At 42.2% G+C, this 24,073-nt stretch overlaps 1 protein-coding gene and 1 long non-coding RNA gene across 2 annotated transcripts in view; one reads left to right on the top strand and one right to left on the bottom strand.

Moving 5' to 3' along the window:
* Positions 1 to 2,511: 2,511 nt before the first annotated feature.
* Positions 2,512 to 4,016, bottom strand: LOC143793846 (uncharacterized). The gene is made up of 3 exons (XM_077280808.1): positions 3,707 to 4,016; positions 3,479 to 3,623; positions 2,512 to 3,392 (listed from the first exon to the last, which is right to left on the bottom strand). Exons 2-3 carry the CDS (start codon positions 3,577 to 3,579, stop codon positions 2,609 to 2,611), a joined length of 885 nt encoding a protein of 294 aa, XP_077136923.1. The 5' UTR covers positions 3,580 to 3,623; positions 3,707 to 4,016; the 3' UTR covers positions 2,512 to 2,608.
* An 8,196-nt stretch (positions 4,017 to 12,212) lies between these two features.
* LOC143793847 (uncharacterized) overlaps positions 12,213 to 24,073 on the top strand; it is a 111,870-nt gene continuing 100,009 nt past the window's right edge. The window contains exons 1-2 of the long non-coding RNA XR_013220295.1: positions 12,213 to 12,279; positions 12,383 to 12,531. This is a non-coding gene — a long non-coding RNA (uncharacterized LOC143793847). The remainder of the gene's footprint in view (positions 12,280 to 12,382; positions 12,532 to 24,073) is intronic.

Here is a 24,073-nt window from a genome sequence, read left to right on the forward strand (position 1 = left end):
TAATGCTGCCGCAATAGTGCGAGTGCCCCCATAATGCTGCCAGTTCCCCCATAGTGCTGCCGCAATGCTGCGAGTGCCCCCATTATGCTGCCATAAAGCTGCCAGTTCACCCATAATGCTGCCGTAATGCAGTGAGTGCCCCCATAGTGCTGCCGCAATGCTGCCAGTTCCCCCATAGTGCTGCCATAATGCTGCCAGTTCACCCATAATGCAGCCGCAATGCTGCCAGTTCCCCCATAGTGCTGCCATAATGCTGCCAGTTCACCCATAATGCTGCCGTAATGCAGTGAGTGCCCCCATAATGCAGCCGCAATGCTGCCAGTTCCCCCATAGTGCTGCCGCAATGCTGCGAGTGCCCCCATTATGCTGCCATAATGCTGCCAGTTCCCCCATAGTGCTGCCGCAATGCTGCGAGTGCCCCCATTATGCTGCCATAATGCTGCCAGTTCACCCATAATGCTGCCGTAATGCAGTGAGTGCCCCCATAGTGCTGCCGCAATGCTGCCAGTTCCCCCATAGTGCTGCCATAATGCTGCCAGTTCACCCATAATGCAGCTGCAATGCTGCCAGTTCCCCCATAGTGCTGCCATAATGCTGCCAGTTCACCCATAATGCTGCCGTAATGCAGTGAGTGCCCCCATAATGCAGCCGCAATGCTGCCAGTTCCCCCATAGTGCTGCCGCAATGCTGCGAGTGCCCCCATTATGCTGCCATAATGCTGCCAGTTCCCCCATAGTGCTGCCGCAATGCTGCGAGTGCCCCCATTATGCTGCCATAATGCTGCCAGTTCACCCATAATGCTGCCGTAATGCAGTGAGTGCCCCCATAGTGCTGCCGCAATGCTGCCAGTTCCCCCATTATGCTGCCATAATGCTGCCAGTTCCCCCATAGTGCTGCCGCAATGCTGCGAGTGCCCCCATTATGCTGCCATAATGCTGCCAGTTCACCCATAATGCTGCCGTAATGCAGTGAGTGCCCCCATAGTGCTGCCGCAATGCTGCCAGTTCCCCCATAGTGCTGCCATAATGCTGCCAGTTCACCCATAATGCTGCCGCAATGCTGCGAGTGCCCCCATTATTAGTTATTCAAAAGAATTTTTTTTTTCTCTCATCAGGTTTTTAGCTACAGGAGAGAGCTACACATCCCTGCACCTCCAATTTAGGCTAGGCAAATCCACCATCTCGCAAATTGTACGGTGCACATGTACCGTCATCTGGCAGACGTTGCAGCCCATCGTGATGCCTTGCCCAACCGAGGAGACTTGGCTGCAGGTTGCAGCTGGTTTTCAAACTGTGGCCAATTTCCCCAACTGCGTAGGTGCTGTTGATGGCAAACATGTAAGGGTTCAGCAGCCACCACGATCAGGATCAAGCTTCTTTAATTATAAGAAGTATTTTTCTGTGGTCCTGATGGCGGTGGCTGACGCACATTACAAGTTTGTTGCCATCGACGTCGGTGCTTATGGCAGTTCTGGGGACTCTCGGGTGCTGCAGTCATCACAGATTGGACTTCAAATTCTTCAAGATGGCGGCACGCTCCCAGCCCCAAGACCTTTGCCGGGTTCCACACATCCAGTGCCCTTTGTGATGGTATCGGATGAGGCATTTCCCTTAAAGCCCAACCTGCTTCGCCCATACCCACGAAGGGGACTGGATGATCGGCGTAGGATTTTCAATTACAGGCTGTGCCGTGCACGAAGATATGTGGAATGTACCTTCGGGATCATGTGTAGTCGGTGGAGGATCTTTCACACTGCCATCCAGCTAGATCCGGAGACCGTGGACACTGTGATAAAGGCATGCTGTGTGCTCCACAACTATGCTCGGGAATACAGCACAGAGGTAGTTGAGGAGCCACAGGTGTCAGAATTAGTTGCAGTGGACAACTTTGGTCAAGGAAGGCAATGTAACTCGGGTGTGCGTGTGAGAGAAACCTTCGCAGACTACTTCATGAGTCCGGAAGGTGCCGTGCACTGGCAATACTCTTGTGCCGGTGTTGAGCAGCCTGAACTGCAGAGAAGATCGGATGCCTAAAACGAATCAAGGCCCAAGCCTGGACGTCAGCGATAACAGCAGAGAACATATGATGGCCAAACCCATACAAAAAAAGGAACCAGTGTGTATGGCAGAGATGATAACAGAGAAAATGCGAGGCCTAATCCCTATCTAGTGAAGACTATTTCCTAGCTACCAAGGACCCTTTTTAATCATCAATCTAAAAGCAAATAATCGTTAATAAATAAAAAAAATATTATTTGAATAATTATCGTTTCCATGTTTGTTTTTTTTGTTAATGTTGCTTCATCAGATCACATTATCCAGTATTCACATTTGGTAATCATTCCAACTCAGAGTAGTATAACAAAACTTTTTTTATTACATTAAAAAATAATTTTATTACATAACAGAAAATGTTGTGAACATTATTAAAGGAAGGTACATTAGCTGATGTAATATCCAAAAATCAATAACAATAACTTTTTTTCAATAAACTTAGATTTTTGTGGAAAAACCGTAAATAACTGATTCACATTTGGGCTAGAACTCTCATCACAGTAAAACATTGTGTACACTCCCATCTCTACTCAAAAAGGAGGAGACATCCAATCTCAAAAATTGTGATATTCCGGGTGGTATCCATAACCCGGAAATGAGTCATGTTGGGAGGAGAGACTGGAATTGGGTGTACTGGTACGATGGCCAGTTGCTGTAGGTCCATGTGTATGGCCATAACTGTAGGCCTCTACGTGGTCGGCCCTGGATGTTGCCGCCTGCCCATAACGCTGCGGTGCGGCTGCTGGTGGTGGTGGTGGAGGCACAATGGGGTTATTAAAAATATTAAAAATACCCATCATAATTTGTTGGGCTGGGGGTAGGGTGGATGTCCCATCAATTGCCGTTAACAGACAATTGGCTGCTGTCATGTACATTTGCTGCTTGTCCCGTGGCAGTGTTCTAAGGCGGTCTGCCAAAAGTGACCCAAATTTTTCTTGCTCATCCTGCTTTGCCGAATTGTCTAGCAGATTGAGCGTACGGCTTGTTAAGTTTTCTATTACTTGAGCTTGTTTAGACTTCTTTGGTGCCGCCCTTCTCAAAGCCACGGGACGGGCAGAAGCAGCCCCCATCCCCATGTACCTCGACACACCACCACCAGAGTTGGCTGCAGCGTCCGAGGAAGTAGGAGCAGTGTTACAGTCCAAAACTTCTCCCGCACGAGGTGCTATGTCACGTTCTCCAAAGGTATCGGTAACCTCTTGTGACCTTCCGGACAAAGACATGTCCCCCGGAGAAGCTTGGCTGCCCATCCTGCATTCTTCTACTTCCTCTCCAATATTGTCCTCCGTGGAGTCACCTAGGTCCGGAGGTGTTTGGGCACACACGTTGCTTTCAGTTCTGCAGACCAAAGAAAAAAAACAATGTTAAAAAAATAATATTTTCAATCATTATGTCAAGCTAAACAATTTTTATATATAAACTACCTCCTCAAACTCCGGCTTCCCAATATAAACTGCAGCTGGTCTGCATATGGCACCCGCTTCCTTGGCGGCGAGCTGCCACTCGGAGTCTTGAGGGACTTCATGAATCGATCTGTCACTGACCGCCACCTCTTCCTCACATCGCCCACTGAAATGAAAGAATTTAAATATAAAATATTACTAATCCCATTTCCTTAGTTTTTCAAAAAAATTTAAGAAATCAATACTTACAAATTGTTGTTTGCCACTGTTTAGATAGATTTGGCCACTCAGGAAACAGAGTTGTTACTATCTTGGGCCAGGCATCCCGCTTTGACCCCTTGTAATTCTCATGTGACCGGTCCCAGACCTCCGGGTGTTTTTCAATCTGAAAAATAACAGATTACAAGGGAAAATTTGTATTAAAATTTACAGTGAAAGAACAGAAATATACGGTTATCTACAGTTGCACAAAGACCGTGTGCAAGAAAATACATGTAAGTGAAGGTTTCTTGGGTCGTTACGCACAAAATTTTTCTCCCTGCTACTACGTGGCTGGGCTATATACTACATGGCCTGTGCTATATACTACATGGGATGTGCTATATACTACATGGGCTGTGCTATATAAGTGGCTGGGCAATATACTACGTGGCCTGTGCTATATACTACATGGGATGTGCTAAATAAGTGGCTGGGCAATATACTACATGGGATGTGCTATATACATGGCTGGGCAATATACTACGTGGCCTGTGCTATATACTACATGGGATGTGCTAAATAAGTGGCTGGGCAATATACTACGTGGCCTGTGCTATATACTACATGGGATGTGCTAAATAAGTGGCTGGGCAATATACTACATGGGATGTGCTATATACGTGGCTGGGCAATATACTACGTGGCCTGTGCTATATACGTGGCTGGGCAATATACTACGTGGCCTGTGCTATATACTACATGGGATGTGCTAAATAAGTGGCTGGGCAATATACATGGGATGTGCTATATACGTGGCTGGGCAATATACTACATGGGCTGTGCTATATAAGTGGCAGGGATATATAGTACATGGGCAGTGCTATATACTATGTGGCCTGCGCGATATACTATGTGGGCTGGGCGACATACCACGTATATCGGGCCACCATCTAGTGTGTGTGTGTGTGTGTGTGTGTGTGTGTGTGTGTGTGCGTGTATATGTATATATATATATATATATATATATATATATATATATATATTTCACTATTACATACAGCGATAGATTGCAGAAAGGCCTGTAATTAAATTCCCGGTTTTTTATATCTCCTCTCTTCTCTTATATGGAATAAGGCTACGTTCACACGTGCATTGTGCGCCGCAGCGCACAACGCAAACTAAAACGCGTCAAAACGCATGCTGAAACGGTGCGTTTTGCGCCGCATGCGTCCTTTTTGGCCGAAAGTTGGACGCAAAAAAATTTCAACTTGAAGCGTTTCTTGCGTCCAACGCTTGCGACCATGCGGCGCAAAACGCAGCACAACGCATGTCCATGCGCCCCCATGTTAAATATAGGGGTGCATGATGCATGCGGCGCCGCTGTGGCGCCCAACGCTGCGGCGAGGACCGCAAATGTGAACGTAGCCTAACATACAGTAAACCATGTCATTTTTTTGGAGGGGGACATATTTGGGCGCTAAAGCTATTAAAGGGTTAAATCACAGGAAAAAATGGCGTGGGCTCCCGCGCAATTTTCTCCACCAGAATGGTAAAGCCAGTGACTGAGGGCAGATATTAATAGCCAGGAGAGGGTCCATGGTTATTGGCCCCCCCGTGGCTAAAAACATCTGCCCCCAGCCACCCCAGAAAAGGCACATCTGGAAGATGCGCCTATTCTGGCACTTGGCCACTCTCTTCCCACTCCCTGTAGCGGTGGGATATGGGGTAATGAAGGGTTAATGCCACCTTGCTATTGGAAGGTGACATTAAGCCAGATTAATAATGGAGAGGCGTCAATTATGTCACCTATCCATTATTAATCTAATTGTTGGAAAGGGTTAAAAAACACACACATGATTTCAAAATTTTAATGAAATAAAGACACCCAGTTTTTGACCATATTTTATTAAACTGGTAATCCAAGGGTAAAAAAAAAAAAATTGATTTACAAAGGAACCGGTGCTAATGCACCTGTTCCCTTGTAAACATAACTGCACATGACATATTTCATCTCTGCGCAGCCTCAGCGGCTGAACGGAGATGAACAGATAGCATGAGAAAAAATTTCCCACGCTCCAGAGTTCATCTCCGGTCAGCCGGAGAGTCCGCGCAGCCGCAGTGAGTCCCGAACGAGTTCACCCGAACAGCGCGAGCTGCCTTCGGGAGAACTCGGTATACAGTGAACGGGATCGCTTTACGATCCCGTTCATTGTATCGGCGGCCGCGGTTTAGAGCAGCCGCATGTTATGCGGCTGCTCTAAACTCAAGATCCTCGTGGGACACTCGTTTAATTGGATGCTGCGGAGGGTAGGTATACATTGTGGTTTGTTTTTTTACTTTTTTTCTGACGAGGGATTCGTGGAATTGGGCGTTTAGGTGAGTACGGGTTTGTTTTTTTTTATTTATTTTAGGTGGCGATCGGCGGGGACAGGTATATATAATTTATTTCCACAGGTAACCACTGGCCACCAATGAAAATTAATTTAATGGACTATTAAAAATAGGGACACGACAGGGGGATAATTTAATTTAGTGATTTTTACCACTGGCCACCAATGTAAACACTGGCCACCAATGTAAACACTGGCCACCAATGTAAGCACTGGCCACCATTGTTTTTAATAAGGGGACATTTTGTGGGGGAAATTTTGTTACATTTTACTAGGAAATTTAGGATGAGGGGGCCACAACAACATTTCAGGGACGTACATAACAGCAGGGACAGTTCGATGGGAAATACTGCTCCCATCGAGCTGAGCCTGCTGCAACGACTTGGAGGGAACAGACAAAGGCCGATGGGTGTAGTCTCATCGGCCGATGTCCGAACACACGCACACACACATATATACACAGACACACACACATATATACACAGACACACACACATATATACACTATAGACACAGACACACACACTCTTACCACACTTATCATCTGCACCACATCCAGACTCATACGGTCGTAGCACTCCATGCCGGCAGCTATAAGCAGGAAGACGGGAATGTGGGAGTTTCCGCTTCCTGGATTTTATGGGATGTGCATGCATGGCATGATGGGATGGCCATTATGGGATGGACATTGTGTTGTCACTTCCTGTTTTGCCGCGAAAATAACGCTAGAAATCCGCATTTTTTTATATGTTTGCGGATTTCTAGCGTTTCAATGCAAGGCTATGTGTGCGGGAAATCAGCGATTCCGCAAAATTAATGAACATGTTGCTTTTTTTACCGCGAATCGTTTTTTTCGCGGAAAAAAACGCAACGTTTGCACTATTTTTGCGGAATCCATAGAAACGATTAGGAACTATATGTAAGCGTTTTTTTTACGTTTTTATCGCGATTTTATAGCGAAAAAAACGCGAAAAAAACGCGAAAAAACCTGAACGTGTGCACATGGCCTTAGCGGAAGGAATGCGGAAAAAAACACATTACGGTCTATGTGAAAGCATGCGTTCGCAAGCACATGTGTTTGCTTGCGTTTGTGAACGCATGCATTGTACCACAGGACAACATGTCTAGACACTGATTAGCCACCCCCACATACAAACCGATAAAAGGAGGGAGTGGGCATTTGCAGTCCACAACTCAGCAGACTGGGAACAAGAGCAGACAGACGCAGGAAAGAACCTGGCCGGGATCACACAACTGTGTGTGATGAGAGAAACTCCTGAGAGTTTCTCTCATCACACACAGTTGTGTGATCACAGTCAAAAGTGCATTGTCTAATCATTATTTATATTTTTCAACAGTGCTCAAAGTCAAAACACGTTGGCGTTCGATGTAGGATCACTTCAACAAGGACCTTCTTCAAGAGAGCCAGGTTCCTAGTGGTTCTGGAGCAAGGATCCGCAAATATAAATATCACTGCATCCTTGCATTTTTGAGACCGGTCCTTGCCCAGAGAACGTAAGTATTTTTTGTGTTGTATTGCCTATTCTATATTTTTCTATTCCACAGGAGTTGGCGCTTTACTATTGTAAATGTTTGGTAGTAATGTTTTGGATTTTTTTCACAGCACATGGAGCAGCGCTCTTGACCCTGGTTCTGGAGCGGTCCTTCATCAACCAGCCATCCAGCAGCACTGCAGCAAGTGGGCCTGCAACACAGACTGGAGACCAGGAAGCTGGTCCATCAGGTGTTCCCCTGTCCCAATCCTCTGCCTCATTTTTGGGGGGCTCTTCTCGGCAGTGGCAGAGGGCCTCTGACAGGTCACTCATGCCCGAATTTTTGCACTTGAGCTTGGTCTTTCGTGATGGACTCAAGACAATGGGTGACCGACTGGATAGTGCCATAAACCATATGAATACACTTATCCAGGATGTCACCAAAAGCCTTGACCAAGTGAAAGCCGACCTCCAGAGGCCAGCACAGCATTTTTTTAAATCAAATAGAATAGGGCATGTCGGAACACCTTACTCCTGATCTCCAGCTTACTGTCATGCAGGCCTGCAATCCTGCTTACATGCAGGCTATGCAGCAGAGTAGGTATTCTCAGCAGCCAGTGGTGGCATTTCCACCTGTGCAAACACTGTCACGCTTGACCTCAATGCCGAGCTCTGCTGCATACCACTGCACGGCCACCACCATTCCAAGCACTGCCGAACACCACTACAGCACCACCACCATGCCGAGTGCTGTTGGACAGCCCACCGCCACCACCATGACAACTGCTGCTCCTGCTTGGACCTCCTCCACTGCCACCACCATGCAGCAGCAGGACCCTGGCATGGCCTTTCCCACCACCATGCAGCAGCAGCCGGACCCAGGTATGGCCCTCCCCACCACCACAACCATGCAACAGCAGGACCCTGGCATGGCCTTTCGCACCACCATGCAGCAGCAGCCGGACCCTGGCATGGCCTTCCCCACCACCACAGCCATGCAGCAGCAGGACCCTGGCATGGCCTTTCGCACCACCATGCAGCATCAGCTGGACCCTAGCACGGCCTTCCCCACAACCACAACCATGCAGCAGCAGTGGCACACGGACCCTGACAGGTCGGCCACCATGACCAGGCCACTAGAAATGAGCCCACCGAGGCTCCCCAGACTTTCGTGTCGATCCCAAAAAGGGAAAAAAATAAAGAGCAAATGACTATCTCAATTCCTCCCCCCTCACCTCCCAATGTGTCTGTAATGTCAGGTTTCTCTCACCCTTCCAGTGTGTCTCTGCCCTCTCATGCATCAAGCACCATCCCCAAACTCTCAGACCCCACTACTTTAATTGTCCCTTCTCCTGCAACCCCTGCGTCACCCACAGTTAGCCAGGCCTCACAGCTACACACCCCCCAGTTCCGTCACTCTACCCCAAGCAGGCTCAGTTAATTTTTTTTTTTTTTGGTTAAAAATAAATGTTAATGTTTTTTTTACCACCAATACTGTTTGGTTATTTGTGTATTTCACCGTGCGCCGAATAAACACACTTTATTTTTTTGCCACCTCATAGCTCCAGTAGTTAGTAAGTACAACACTTTGTGTGTTTGGTATAGAGCTATGAGGTGGCAAAAAATAATATTACTTTTATTTTCTCCATAATCTATTCAGTCTGCTTAATCTGTGTCACAGACTGAAGAGACAATGGTGGTAATACAAAGCAGAACTATACTCAACAGGTGATGTGTCAAAAAACTAATTATTTATGATACCTGACCTGGAGAGTAGAGATCTGCCTTGTATATCCTACATTTTCTCTTCATTCTATGTAATCTATTTCACACAAACTGAAGAGACGATGGAGGTCATACAAGGCATATCTATACTCTCCTGGACAGGTGTCAGAAATAGTGAATTCATGAGGCTGGGTTTTGCGCATCATGAATTCATTATTTCTGACACCTGACCTGGTGAGTACAGATCTGCTTTGTATTATACCTCCATTGTCTCTTCAGTCTGCGTTCAATATATACTGCAGAACAGTATCAGGATGTAATGAAGTCAACTACCTTACCACTAGCAACCTAAGTGGTTTTTAGAGAAAATACATAGGAGACTTGGTAAAGAGATCAAAACACATTATTTATTAAGCAAAAATATTAATAACATTTAAAACATAACTGGTACAGACCCAAACCCAACAGCACATTTTACACAATATTATCTTGCCATGCCACATGTCCAATATCAGAATCAAAATAGGCAGCAAATTGGTCCCGCATGTGGCCAACTTCAACAGTTGACCGCAGCGGGTGATGCTGGTAATCTGGCAATGGGTTTACAACTGGTTCATCCAGTTCAATGTTGGGTCGCTCCTTAGCCATTATGTAATTGTGGAGAACCACACAGGCTTTGACCACCTCATCGACTGTCTCCATTTTTAGATTAATGGCTGTCCCAAGAATGAGCCTTTTGAGACAAGAATCCCAAAGGTACACTCTACTGTTCTTCGGGCCGTGGTCAGTCTGTAGTTATTAAATCCTTTTAGTGTGGTTCAAGTCCCGACTGAAATATGGCTTCAGTAGGTTTTCGCACATCTGAAAGGCCTCATCCCCAACCATAACAAATGGCATCGATGGGCCTTGAGTGTTGGGTAAAGGTCATGGCAGGGGAAAATTAAAATTTTTGCCATACACACATCGGCGCATATCAGAGTTCTTGAATGTCTGTGAGACATTGCCACAGCCAAAATGTCCACGGTGATGAGGCGACAGTCCGCATCTGCTATTGCCATGAGAACTACAGAAAAATGTATTTTTTAGTTGAAGTACTACGATCCAGTTCTGGCTGGTTTGATAATGCGTATGTGCTTTCCATCCACCGCTCCCAAACAGTTGGGGAAATCACACACACTCCAGAATTTTTCTGCAATTTCCACCCACATGTCCACTGTGGGTAGGGGGATAAATTCATCCCGGAGAACGTTCCACAAAGCCCGTCAGGTGTCCGCAACTATTCCAGACAAGGTGGAAATTCCAAGCCGGTACTGAAAGTGGAGCAATGATAAGCTATCTCCGGTAGCCAGAAATCTGAAATAAAATAAAAGAAATAAAATTACAATCAATTCTATTTATGCTGGTGTTTAGCTAAAGACATAAGGGAAAATACAAATAATACATGGCAGATCAACAATAATTATGACTGGCATTTGTTTAGAATTATTACGTACCTTAATGTGACCAGGAGACGTTCCTCTGCAGGAATCGCTCTACGGAGCTGGGTGTCCTGTGTCCGGATGCCTTCTTGGACACGACCAAGCAAATCCCGAAAAGACTCTTGAGACATCCTGGTATATTCTGGGAATTTGTCCGGGTTGGCATTAAGCTCGCCATATAGCGTGTGGTAGGCTCCATGGCTCTCCCATAGTTCAATAATGGGGTGTCTCCAAAAACGCCTATGCTGTGTCCTTCTCTGTTGTTCTCTATTTCTTTGTTGCTCCCAAGCAAATGCACAGGCAAGAAACCAGCTTGATACTTAAATCCAGGTTGAAATAAAAGCTCTCCATGCGAAGATCCATCATGACACAGGATACAGTAGCAAAATCTGTAGATTTCAGCAGTCCAAGGGTCTATATAAAGATATCTCATAATACACACCCACTGTAGTCCCATTGGCGGTGTCTGTTTATCTAGATTTTTCTCCTGTTAAATTTTCCACCATGCACACAGAATACACAAACGCATGCAAACTGCATGAAAAAGCGTGCAGACGCAGCATTTTTTTAACCGCATGCGTTACCTAGCCTAAAAGAAGCAGATTCTCTGATAAGATATATTACAGAGTTTCTAATTTTCATGTGTATTTTTGATTTATTGAGTCAAAATTAAAATGGTTACTTTTAAGTTTATGTATGGTTTTATTTCATATACAGCATAATAAAAATCATCCAATACTTGAAAAATTCAAAGTAAGACAAGGCTAATATAGTGATATTGTGCTCATAATTTCATTTGGTGGCTCAGAGGTGTGTGGTCCTGCTCATCACACTGGTAGAGAAGAATATAATTTGAGCATGTTTACAAATGACTGTCACATTCCCTTTGCCATTAAGAGACAAACATATGGTGCATCATTTCTGCCTGTGAAGCTGCCTATCTGATTAAACAGTATCTTTTTTTGCATTTTTGTAACAACCCTCAATGCTAAGAACATATGCTGTGGGAAAATGCTGTCATGCAAGAAAACTATCCTGATCCCATTTATCATTGTCACCTCTATCACAGATATTCTCTTATTCAGCAAGTGCAAATTATTGAGTTAGAACTAATGCATTTTAATGTACCTTATGCAATTATAAACTACTATATTTGTGCAAATTATTCTATCCTCCTACCATGATCATAGCTTTCCACACAGTAGCAGAAATTATTACACTGCATTCCAGTACTTGATTTACATTCATATCTTGATATATTTTTGTCTATGTATGTCTGACTGACTATTTCTACACCATTACCCTGTAATTTTCACATAACTCAACGTAAAATGCTGCCCCTATAGTATTTCAAATTCCCTGAAAGACTAGGTATCCACCCTTCCTTCAAGCACATTCCTTATTGTTGCTTCATGCGGTTTAAAGGTTTTCTGTATCCAGTCATTTGTTTTCATATGTGACTATGTCTCCTTGTCTAGGTAGCCTATATTACCTCTTTCCTTCCAGGATTGTCTTATTTTTAGTTATATAATATGGTATGTATAATATCCTCTCTATATTCATTGAATAACGCTATTTTTAATAGTCGTAAAATACATGATTGTATTCCTGCATTTATCTTGTTGGTGTGATTTTTAGAGATTGATTCACGGAGGATTGAATTTGAGTCAAATTTCTGGAAATTTTGCTTCTACACAAATTCAAACATTTTGAGATTCCTCACTCTCCGCTATAGAGCGTAAGCTCTTAAGGTCAGCGAGGTCATTTTCCATCTCCAGAATCACTAGGTAAGTCTCTCTCTCGTATAATGTAAGCTGTTATGATCAGCAGAGTCCTCTCTCTCACCTGTAAATTGTAAGCTCTTATTGACAATGGGGTGCTCTCTTTCTCCCCTGTAAAATATAAGCTCTCATTGGTCTGCAAGTTTCTCGCTTTACTCTCCCGTATGTTTATTTTGCGAGCAATTACATCCTTTTTATCATTTAAATTTGAGCAAATTTATTAACCACAAATCAAAATTTTAGGACAATTTGGCAAAGTCAGTGAAATCGAAATTTCAAAAGATTCTCTTATCTCTAGTAGTTTTCATACAATGTAATAATAAAATGATAATGTTTGCTAGTCACTAAAATAATTGGTCTGATATTGAAAAGCAAATGAGGGTAAATCAAATTTCCCTTTCCCCTTGGAACCTCTGCATCAGACTTTAAGAGATGTTAAAAGATTTTTTTTACTACACCAATCCACCATCACTGACAATGTCACATCAATATCATGTCAATAAAGGAGTGACCCCCAGCACCCCAGTGATAAGCAGCTAGTGGCTCTGGCAGACTCTGAATGCAAATATTATGAAGGTGCATGTGGGGGAAACTCACTGTTTGGACGCACGGCAGGGTTCAGAAGGGAAAGAGTTCCATTTGACTTTTTGAATGCAAAATTTTCTGTAATAATTAGTGGATGCCATGTCACGTTTGGAAAGCCCCTGATGTGCCTGAACAGTGGAAACCTCCCACAAGTGACATCATTTTGGAAACAAGACCCCTTAGGGAACTTATCTAGATGTGTATTGAGCCCCTTGAACCCCCAGGTGCTTTACAGAAGGTTATAATGAGTGAAAATAAAAAAAATCAAATTTTTCCCTCAAAAATGTTTATTAGCGCCAAATTTTACATTTTCACCATGGTAACAGAAGAAATTTCACCATACAATTTATTGAGAAAATTCTTCGGAGTACGCTGATGCCCAATATGTGGTAGACAACTACTGTTTGGGTGCACAGCAGGGCTTGGAAGGGAAGGAGTGCCATTTGACTTTTTGAATGCTGGAATAATTAGTGGACGCCATGTCACATTTAGAGAGCGCCTGATGTGCCTAAACATTGGAAACCTCCACAAGTGACGCAATTTTGAAAACTAGACCCCTCAGGGAACTTATCTAGATGTGTGGTGAGCTTCATAGATGTTTATAACATTGAGCTGTGAAAATGAAAAAAAATCAAATTTGTCCCAATAATGTTGATTGATGTTTATTGATGCCCAATATGTGGAGAAAAACTACTGTTTGAGTGCACAGCAAGGCATAGAAGGGAAGGATTGCCATTTGACTTTTTGAAACCAAAATTGGCTGGAATTGAGATCGGATGCCATGTCACGTTTGGAGAGTCCCTGATGTGCCTAAACAGTGGAAAACCCCCACAGGTGACCCCATTTTGGAAATTAGACCTCTTAAGGAACTTAACTAGATGTGTGGTGAGCACCTTGAAATCCCAGATACCAATTTTATTTACATTTGACTTGTTGAACTCGTTTTATTCCACTTTTTGTTTGGTGATATGATTATAAAGCATAGTTTTTTTGCCTCGTTTCTTTGTTTTTTTTCACTGTGTTCCCTGACGGGTTTAAGAGACAGTTTTATAGGTTGGGTCATTATGGAAGCGGCAATACAAAATATGTGTACTTTTTTTTACACAAATAAATTTTTTATTAGAATAATATTTTTTCCTTTTTTTGTTCTTTATTTGTGATTTTTTAAATACTTTTACAATTTTTAACAACATAACTTTTTGTTACTTTTTACATGTCAGTGACTGATCACTGATCTAATACTTTGTAATGCTTCTGCATTACAGAGCATTAGATCAGCATCGCTCACACAGGAAGTAGGCATATCAGCTACTGCTCTGAGCAGGAATTTACAAGCCACCATCCCTGGGTGATCTTGCAGCCAACTTTCAGCCCGGTGTCACCATGGAGAAAATCGGCACAATGCGATCACAATCGCGTTGTGTCGATGGGAGCAGAGAGAGAATGAGCCTTTACAATCATAAGGAGGTATATGTATGGCAATTTGCAGGAACGCTGCTCCTGCAGCACCATACATACATTGCTCATGTTGGGAAGGGGTTAATATTGAGACCCACAACATCATACACTTGATGGAGCTGTGACGTGCAGCTCCGCTTCTGATCTCATAGAGCTGCTTCTCTGATCGGTGGAGGTGTAGGGTGTCACACCCTCAATGATGTGATATCCTAAGGATTGTTCATCACTATAACAGTAGTGGGCAACCCCTTTAACATTAGTTTGAAATAATGACCATAATGTACAACATTATACCTAAATAATGGAAATTTAATAATACACTGAATGGCTGTAAGAATAACACCATTCAGATGTATGGAACTGAGTTTTAGTTTAACCCCTTCACCCCCAAGGGTGGTTTGCACGTTAATGACCGGGCCAATTTTTACAATTCTGACCACTGTCCCTTTATGAGGTTATAACTCTGGAACGCTTCAACGGATCCCAGTGATTCTGACATAGTTTTCTCGTGACATATTGTACTTCATGATAGTGGTAAAATTTCTTTGATATTACCGGCGTTTATTTGTGAAAAAAACAGAAATTTGGCGAAAATTTTGAAAATTTCGCAATTTTCCAACTTTGAATTTTTATGCAATTAAATCACAGAGATATGTCACACAAAATACTTAATAAGTAACATTTCCCACATGTCTACTTTACATCAGCACAATTTTGGAACCAAAATTTTTTTTTGTTAGGGAGTTATAAGGGTTAAAAGTTGACCAGCAATTTCTCATTTTTACAACACCATTTTTTTTTAGGGACCACATCTTATTTGAAGTCATTTTGAGGGGTCTATATGATAGAAAATACCCAAGTGTGACAACATTCTAAAAACTGCACCCTTCAAGGTGCTCAAAACCACATTCAAGAAGTTTATTAACCCTTCAGGTGTTTCACAGGAATTTTTGGAATGTTTAAATAAAAATGAACATTTAACTTTTTTCACAAAAAATTTAATTCAGCTCCAATTTGTTTTATTTTACCAAGGGTAACAGGAGAAAATGGACCCCAAAAGTTGTTGTACAATTTGTCCTGAGTACGCCGATACCCCATATGTGGGGGTAAACTACTGTTTGGGCACATGACAGAGCTCGGAAGCGAAGGAGCGCCATTTGACTTTTCAATGCAAAATTGACTGGAATTCAGATGAGACGCCATGTTGCGTTTGGAGAGCCACTGATGTGCCTAAACATTGAAACCCCCCACAAGTGACACCATTTTGGAAAGTAGACCCCCTAAGGAACTTATCTAGAGGTGTGGTGAGCACTTTGACCCACCAAGTGCTTCACAGAAGTTTATAATGCACAGCCGTAAAAATAAAACAAAAATTTTTTCCCACAAAAATTATATTTAGACCCCAGTTTTGTATTTTCCTGAGGGTAACAGGAGAAATTGGATCCCAAAACTTGTTGTCCAATTTGTCCTGAGTACTTTGATACCCCATATGTGGGGGGGAACCACCGTTTGGGCGCATGGGAGGGCTCGGAAGGGAAGGAGCGCCATTTGGAATGCAGACTTAGATGGAATGGTCTGAAGGAGTCGCATTGCGTTTGCAGAGCCCCTAATGTACCTAAACAGTAGAAACCCCCCACAAGTGACACCATTTTGGAAAGTAGACCCCCTATGGAACTTATCTAGATGTGTGGTGAGCACTTTGACCCACCAAGGGCTTCACAGAAGTTTATAATGCAGAGCCGTAAAAATAAAACAAAAATTTTTTCCCACAAAAATTATTTTTTAGCCCCCAGTTTTGTATTTTCCCAAGGGTAACAGGAGAAATTGGACCCCAAAAGTTGTTGTGCAATTTGTCCTGAGTACTTTGATACCCCATATGTGGGGGGGAACCACCGTTTGGGCGCATGGGAGGGCTCGGAAGGGAAGGAGCGCCATTTGGAATGCAGACTTAGATGGAATGGTCTGCAGGAGTCGCATTGCGTTTGCAGAGCCCCTAATGTACCTAAACAGTAGAAACCCCCCACAAGTGACACCATTTTGGAAAGTAAACTCCCTAAGGAACTCATCTAGATGTGCTGTGAGAGCTTTGAACCCCCAAGTGTTTCACTACAGTTTATAACGCAGAGCCGTGCAAATAAAAAATATTTTTTTTTCCCAGAAAAATTATTTTTTAGCCCCCAGTTTTGTATTTTTCCAAGGGTAACAGGAGAAATTGGACCCTAAATGTTGTTGTCCAATTTGTCCTGAGTACGCTGATACCCCATATGTGGGGGGGAACCACCATTTGAGCACATGGCAGAGCTCGGAAGGGAAGGAGCATCATTTGGAATGCAGACTTAGATGGATTGGTCTGCAGGCATCACATTGCGTTTGCAGAGCCCCTAATGTACCTAAACAGTAGAAACCCCCGACAAGTGACCCCATATTGGAAACTAGACCTCCCAAGAAACTTATCTAGATGTGTTGTGAGAACTTTGAACCCCCAAGTGTTTCATTACAGTTTATAACGCAGAGCCGTGAAAATAAAAAATCCTTTTTTTTTCCCACAAAAATTATTTTTTAGCCCCCAGTTTTGTATTTTCCCAAGGGTAACAGGAGAAATTGAACCCCAAAAGTTGTTGTCCAATTTGTCCTGAGTACGCTGATACCCCATATGTTGGGGAAAACCACTGATTGGGCACACGAGAGAGCTCGGAAAGGAGGGAGCACTGTTTTACTTTTTCAACGCAGAATTGGCTGGAATTGAGATCGGACGCCATGTCGCGTTTGGAGAGCCCCTGATGTGCCGAAACAGTGGAAACCCCCAATTATAACTGAAACCCTAATCCAAACACATCCCTAACCCTAATCCCAATGGTAACCCTAACCACACCTCTATCCCAGACACATCCCTAATCCCAACCCTATTCCCAACCGTAAATGTAATCCAAACCCTAACCTTAACTTTAGCCCCAACCCTAACCCTAACTTTAGCCCCAACCCTAACTGTAGCCTTAACCCTAGCCCCAACCTTAACCCTAGCCCTAACCCTATCCCTAACCCTAACCCTAGCCCTAACCCTAGCCCTAACCCTAACCCAAGCCCTAACCCTAACCCTAATGGGAAAATGGAAATAAATAAATATTTTTAATTTTTTTATTTTTCCCTAACTAAGGGGGTGATGAAGGGGTGTTTGATTTACTTTTATAGCGGGCTTTTTTAGCGGATTTTTATGATTGGCAGCCGTCACACACTGAAAGACGCTTTTTATTGCAAAAAATATTTTTTGTGTTACCACATTTTGAGAGCTATAATTTTTCCATATTTGAGTCCACAGAGTCATGTGAGGTCTTGTTTTTTGCAGGACGAGTTGACATTTTTATTGGTAACATTTTCGGGCACGTGACATTTTTTGATCGCTTTTTATTCCGATTTTTGTGAGGCCGAATGACTAAAAACCAGCTATTCATGAATTTCTTTTAGGGGAGGCATTTATACCGTTCCGCGTTTGGTAAAATTGATAAAGCAGTTTTATTTTTCGGGTCAGTACGATTACAGCGATACCTCATTTGTATCATTTTTTTATGTTTTGGCGCTTTTATACGATAAAAACTATTTTATAGAAAAAATAATTATTTTTGCATCGCTTTATTCTGAGGACTATAACTTTTTTATTTTTTTGCTGATGATGCTGTATGGTGGCTCGTTTTTTGCGGCACAAGATGATGTTTTCAGCAGTACCATGGTTATTTATATTCGTCTTTTTGATCGCGTGTTATTCCACTTTTTGTTTGGCGGTATGAGAATAAAGCGGTGTTTTTTACCTGTTTTTTTTTTTTTTTTTTTATGCTGTTCACTGAAGGGGTTAACTAGTGATATAGTTTTATAGGTGGGGTCGTTATGGACGCGGCGATACTAAATATGTGTACTTTTATTGTTTGTTTTTTTTATTTAGATTAAGAAATTTATTTATAGGAACAATATATATTTTTTTATTTTTATTTTTTTTGGAATTTTTTTTATTTTTTTTTTACACATTGGAATATTTTTTTTTTACACTATAACATTGCCCCAGGGGGGGGGCATCATGTTATAATGTAAGATCGGTGACCTGACACTTTGCTGTGCACGGTGTCAGATCACCGATCTAACGTGCACTTTTTCTATGCTTCCCGGCGCCTGCTCTGAGCAGGCGCAGTGAAGCCACCTCCCTGCAGGACCCGGATGCCGCGGCCATCTTGGATCCGGGCCTGCAAGGAGGAGGAGGAGGTAAGAGTTCCTCGCAGCAACGCCATCACATCGCGTTGCTCCGGGGGTCTCAGGGAAGCCCACAGGGAGCCCCCTCCCTGCGCGATGCTTCCCTATACTGCCGGCACATCGCGATCATGTTTGATCGCATTGTGCTGGGGGTTAATGTGCCGGGGCGGTCCGTGACCACTCCTGGCACATAGTGCCGGATGTCAGCTACGATAGGCAGCTGACACCCGGCCGCGATCGGCCGCGCTCCCCCCGTGAGCACGGCCGATCGCGCTGGACGTACTATCCCGTCGGTGGTCATACGGGCCCACCCCACCTCGACGGGATAGTACGTCCAATGTCAGAAAGGGGTTAATATGCAGGATGTGAAAATATCCCAATAGTTTTTAATATTTTAGTATGTGTCATCCTTTTAGTACATATATTTAAAAAGAAAAGTAGAACATATTTCCTCCAACAAAATCAGTGTTTTTGAAGATAGTATGCTTCCCAGAAAGTAATCAGAGAGGATTTATTTTTATTCCACATTTAGTGTTGTCTATGAGTTACATATGGTTGATTACTTAAAAACTATTTCCAGCTGCGTAAGCCTGCTCTTTTTTATGCTCTTAACTACTGTTTCCTAAAAAAAAAAGCCAAAATATTGGCAATGGAAACAATGAAAAACATAATCTTGCTGAAAACTTAATCTGGCACATACTAGTACATTATGGCATGTAGCCAAACAATAAATTATATAAAAACAGACACTCAGCTAGAATTATGCTTTTTTATATTACATGTGGTTCAACCCCTCCCCAAATACAATATTATGTATATTTTTCTAGTTTCTTTAAAAACTAATTTATAAAGTTTTAACATTTTTGGTACTTACTGTAGTACTTCAGATACAGAGCTTTTTTCTTTTAGTCACAAATATTACAGAATTCACCATTTAGACTGATAAAAAAAGGATAATTATTTCAAATAAAAACATAATAATATCCCCCCAAAAATAACTTGCTAGCCTCTAATATCATCAATCCCATTACCTCCTCTACTTCAGCTTGCTTACTTTTTGACTTTTACACAGTCAAAGAAGTCTTCCAGCTCTTCCCTTACTCTTTCAAACATGTTGTCATAACTCAAAATTAGTGATGGGCGAACCAAAATGGTAAAGTTCGGGGTCCGTACCAAACACCTAGTGTTCGTGCGTGGACCCCGAACTTCTCCAGGAAATCTGTATTAAGCCGGCGTCACACTAGCGAGTTTTACGGACATATGAGCGCAGAAAATACATCCAGAAAATACGCATTGCACATGGCCCAATGATTCTCTATGGGGCAGCTCCTATCTGCCGTATATTACGCATCCGTAATATACGGTATGTCACGGCCGTAGAAAATCGCAGCATGCTGTGTTTGTCAGCGTATTGCGCAAAAAATCCGCCAATGAAAGTCTATGGGGGCGAGAAAATTACGGATTACACATGGACCATGTGTGTGACTTGCGAGAAATATGCAGCGGTGTTCTATAGAAAAGCCGGCAATTCAGTGCGGTGTACAGTAAAATCACACTGACAGGTTAGAATAGAATAGGTAGAATAAATGTGTACACATAGAATAGGTATATATATATATATATATATATATATATATATATATATATGTCAGTGAGACACACATATACTGTATATGTATATATATATATATATATATATATATATATATATATATATATATTTATGTTTAATTCAGTGCTAGATAGCAGAAAAGCCGGTAATTCAATTGCCGGCTTTTCCTCTCTCCTTCACAAGCCCGACATGATATGAAACATGGTTTACATACAGTAAACCATCTCATATCCCTTCTTTTTTGCATATTCCTCTTTACTAATGTAACAAGTGTCTCTGTGTAAAATTTGGGGTCTCTAGCTATTAAATTAAAGGGTTAAATCCTGGAAAAAATTGGCGTGGGCTCCTGCGCAATTTTCTCCGCCAGAGTGGGAAAGCCAGTGACTGAGGGCAGATATTAATAGCCTAGGAACTTTTCTGAATCTTTTCCCATGCTCGAGTTCATATGAGTTCATCCAGCAGAGGGCGCATCACCGCGACTCGAGGTAACTACAGTACATTCCCCTGCATTCCATTCATTCACCAAGTTTAACAGGCAGGAGCACAGCTGCCTTAGCAGAGCTCCTGGGTGTAAAATGATTTTACCCCTTCAGATGGATTTACAGCGTGGGACAAGACTGTAACGATGGAAGGTATGGAATATTGTTGTTTGTTTTTTTAACTTCATTTCAGGTGACAAGGGTCTTCAGGTGGATTAAGAGTATAATAAAATATTACAACACCATGTGTCTTTATTGCATTAAAATACTTTTAAATCATGTGTGTGTGTGTGTTTTTTAACCCTTTCAAACAATTGGATTAATAATGGATAGGTGTCATAATTGACACCTCTCCATTATTAACCTGGCTTAATGTCACCTTACAATAGCAAGGTGACATTAACCCTTCATTACCCCATATCCCACCGCTACACGGGAGTGGGAAGAGAGAGGCTAAGTGCCAGAATAGGCGCATCTTCCAGAGGCCATAAAAGAGGCCCTGATGAGGAAATACAACCTAACACCAGAAGTGTATTGGAGAAAGTTCCGGAACCTACAACGTGGATCAACTGACAGCTATGTGGATGTTGTGGGCACCTTGAGGACCATGTTTCACCAATGGATCAGGGAACTTTCTGTTAACAGTTTTGAGGACTTAACGGATCTTGTGGTCAAGGATCAATTTCTTCACATGTGCCCCATGGATGTATGACAATTTGTGTGTGATCGGGAGCCACAAACTGCGGATCAGGCTGCAAAGATTGCGGATTGCTATGTGGCTAACAGGAGCCTTATCCATCGGGATTTGGCTAGAAGGGAGGTAAGCCAAATGGGGAACCTTCTCAGTGGAATTAAGCAATTGCTTTGTTTGTTGCCATCTAACAGCTTGTAAACCAATTTTAAACAGGCTAAGGAGTGCAGTGCTAACAGCACAATTCTGAAGTCTTTTTTTAATACTCACTTTTGAAATTGCCAGAATGTAAAAAAAATTAATTTGCTTGAAAAGGCAATACTTATATGTAGGCTAAAAAAGGTTATTAAGCATCCATAAATAATTGATTCATTTAATATGAAAGACTCAATGAAATGTGTATAGAATTGAATTTTGCATGAAGGCACTTTATTAACGTCTGTAGTGAGAGCAAAACGTAACAGTTTAATCACTATGTTGAGATTGATGTACACTTTAAGCAGCCACAACTGAATTCATTTCTTCATAAATAATACTGTTCTCTTAATTATTATTAGCATACTGGACACTCTTTCAAATAGATTGATATACAGTAGAAGAAAAAAATTACATCACTTTATTTTTCCTTTTGGTCCACAAATAAGCACAACATTTTATAATGTAAAGATTTTAAGAGAAATGAAAAAGAAAATAAGATTTATGACAATGCTACCATATTTGTACAAAAATGACAAGTTGTTTTTTGAGTCTTAAAGCCACCTTACACATTACAAAAAGTTATCCCACCCCATTAGTTTTAGGGTATGTGCACACGTTCAGGATTTCTTGCAGAAATTTCCTGAAGAAAACCGGAAATTTTCTGCAAGAAATCCGCATTTTTTTTTTTGCATTTTTTTTCCGTTTTTTTCGCGTTTTTTTAGCATTCTGCAAGCGTAATTAGCTTGCAGAATGCTAAAGTTTTCCAAGCGATCTGTAGCATCGCTTGGAAAACTGACTGACAGGTTGGTCACACTTGTCAAACATAGCGTTTGACAAGTGTGACCAACTTTTTACTATAGATGCAGCTTATGCAGCATCTATAGTAAAAGATAGAATGTTTAAAAATAATAAAAAAAATAAAAAAATGCTTATACTCACCCAGACATCTCATCAGCGGCGTCCGTTCGTCTTCCTATAGCTGGTCTGTGCGCACAGGGCCTTCCGTGACGTCACGGTCACGTGAGCGGTCACATGACCGCTCACGACCAATCACAGGACAGTGACGTCATCGGCAAGGTCCTTCGCCGCACATCAGCTACAGGAACCGAACGGCAGCGTGCAGCGGTGAGGCGGGAACACTGCGCGGGACATCGAGGGTGAGTATAGGACTATTTTTTATTTTATTTCTTATTTTTTGACCACTTATATGGTGCCCAGTGCGTGGAGGAGAGTCTCCTCTCCTCCACCCTGGGTACCAACCGCACATAATCTGCTTACTTCCCGCATGGTGTGCACAGCCCCGTGCGGGAAGTAAGCAGATCAATGGACTCCTAGGTGTGCGGAATCCCTGCAATTCCGCATTTTTAATGAACATGTTGCTTTTTTTTCCGCTATGCGATTTTTTCGCGGAAAAAATCGCAACATTTGCACAAAAAATGCGGAATACCTTGTAAATAATAGGAGGCATATGTTAGCGTTTTTTTTGCGTTTTTATCACGTTTTTATAGCGAAAAAACACGAAAAAAACGCTAAAAATCCTGAACGTGTGCACATGGCCTTAGAGGGACTGAATAACCAACTAGAGTGTATAGCGGCCTATGACTCTACTCTGACTAATGATGTTGGGGAATGGAAGGATTGACACCCTGAATTCAACACCTAATACTTTTGTTCTCCTGTGAGATAAGCCACTGTACCGTGAGTCTGGCCTATTCCAGTCATCTCATTTGAAGCACATGCTTGCAAGTATATGGGGAAATTGGGAGAGACAACTTTAAGCTAGTGCATTACAGTAGCACAATACTTTAGGGGAAAAAGTAAAACTAAAATTATTCAATTTTCAAGCATTGTTCATCTTCTTTAAATGTGATTGATTTTGTCTTAAACTTCCTACAAAGTAGCTTTGTGACATTGGACCTGAGTGAAATTGATAAGTATAATTGTTATTCTATTTATGCAATAATTATTTTTCAACATCAAATCATGACACAAGTTTCTAAGAGAATTGCACACGTTAATCAAGAATTTTGAATAAACTGGATCAGTTATATTCAAAGCAGTTAGCTCCAAACTGATCATGATATCAGAAAAACTAATACATAAGACTTTGTTTTATGTGACATCAGCAACTTTATAAAAATAAAAAAGATTTTGCTGACATATATACAGTACTGTGCAAAGTTTTGGGCAGGTGTTGAAAAAATGCTGCTAAGTAAAAATGCTGTAAAAAATTGAAGTGATGATAGTATTTTGTTAATTTCTAAAAATAAAGTAAGTAAATGTGCAAAA

The sequence above is a fragment of the Ranitomeya variabilis genome, chromosome 1, assembly GCF_051348905.1.
Source record: "Ranitomeya variabilis isolate aRanVar5 chromosome 1, aRanVar5.hap1, whole genome shotgun sequence".
Classification (NCBI taxonomy): Eukaryota; Metazoa; Chordata; class Amphibia; order Anura; family Dendrobatidae; genus Ranitomeya; species Ranitomeya variabilis.

Coding starts and splice junctions, on each gene's coding strand:
- LOC143793846 (XM_077280808.1), bottom strand. CDS start 3,579: ATGAAGTCCCTCAAGACTCCGAGTGGCAGCTCGCCGCCAAGGAAGCGG. Junction 3,393..3,478: donor GGAAGCCGGAGTTTGAGGAG/GTAGTTTATATA, acceptor TTTGGTCTGCAG/AACTGAAAGCAACGTGTGTG.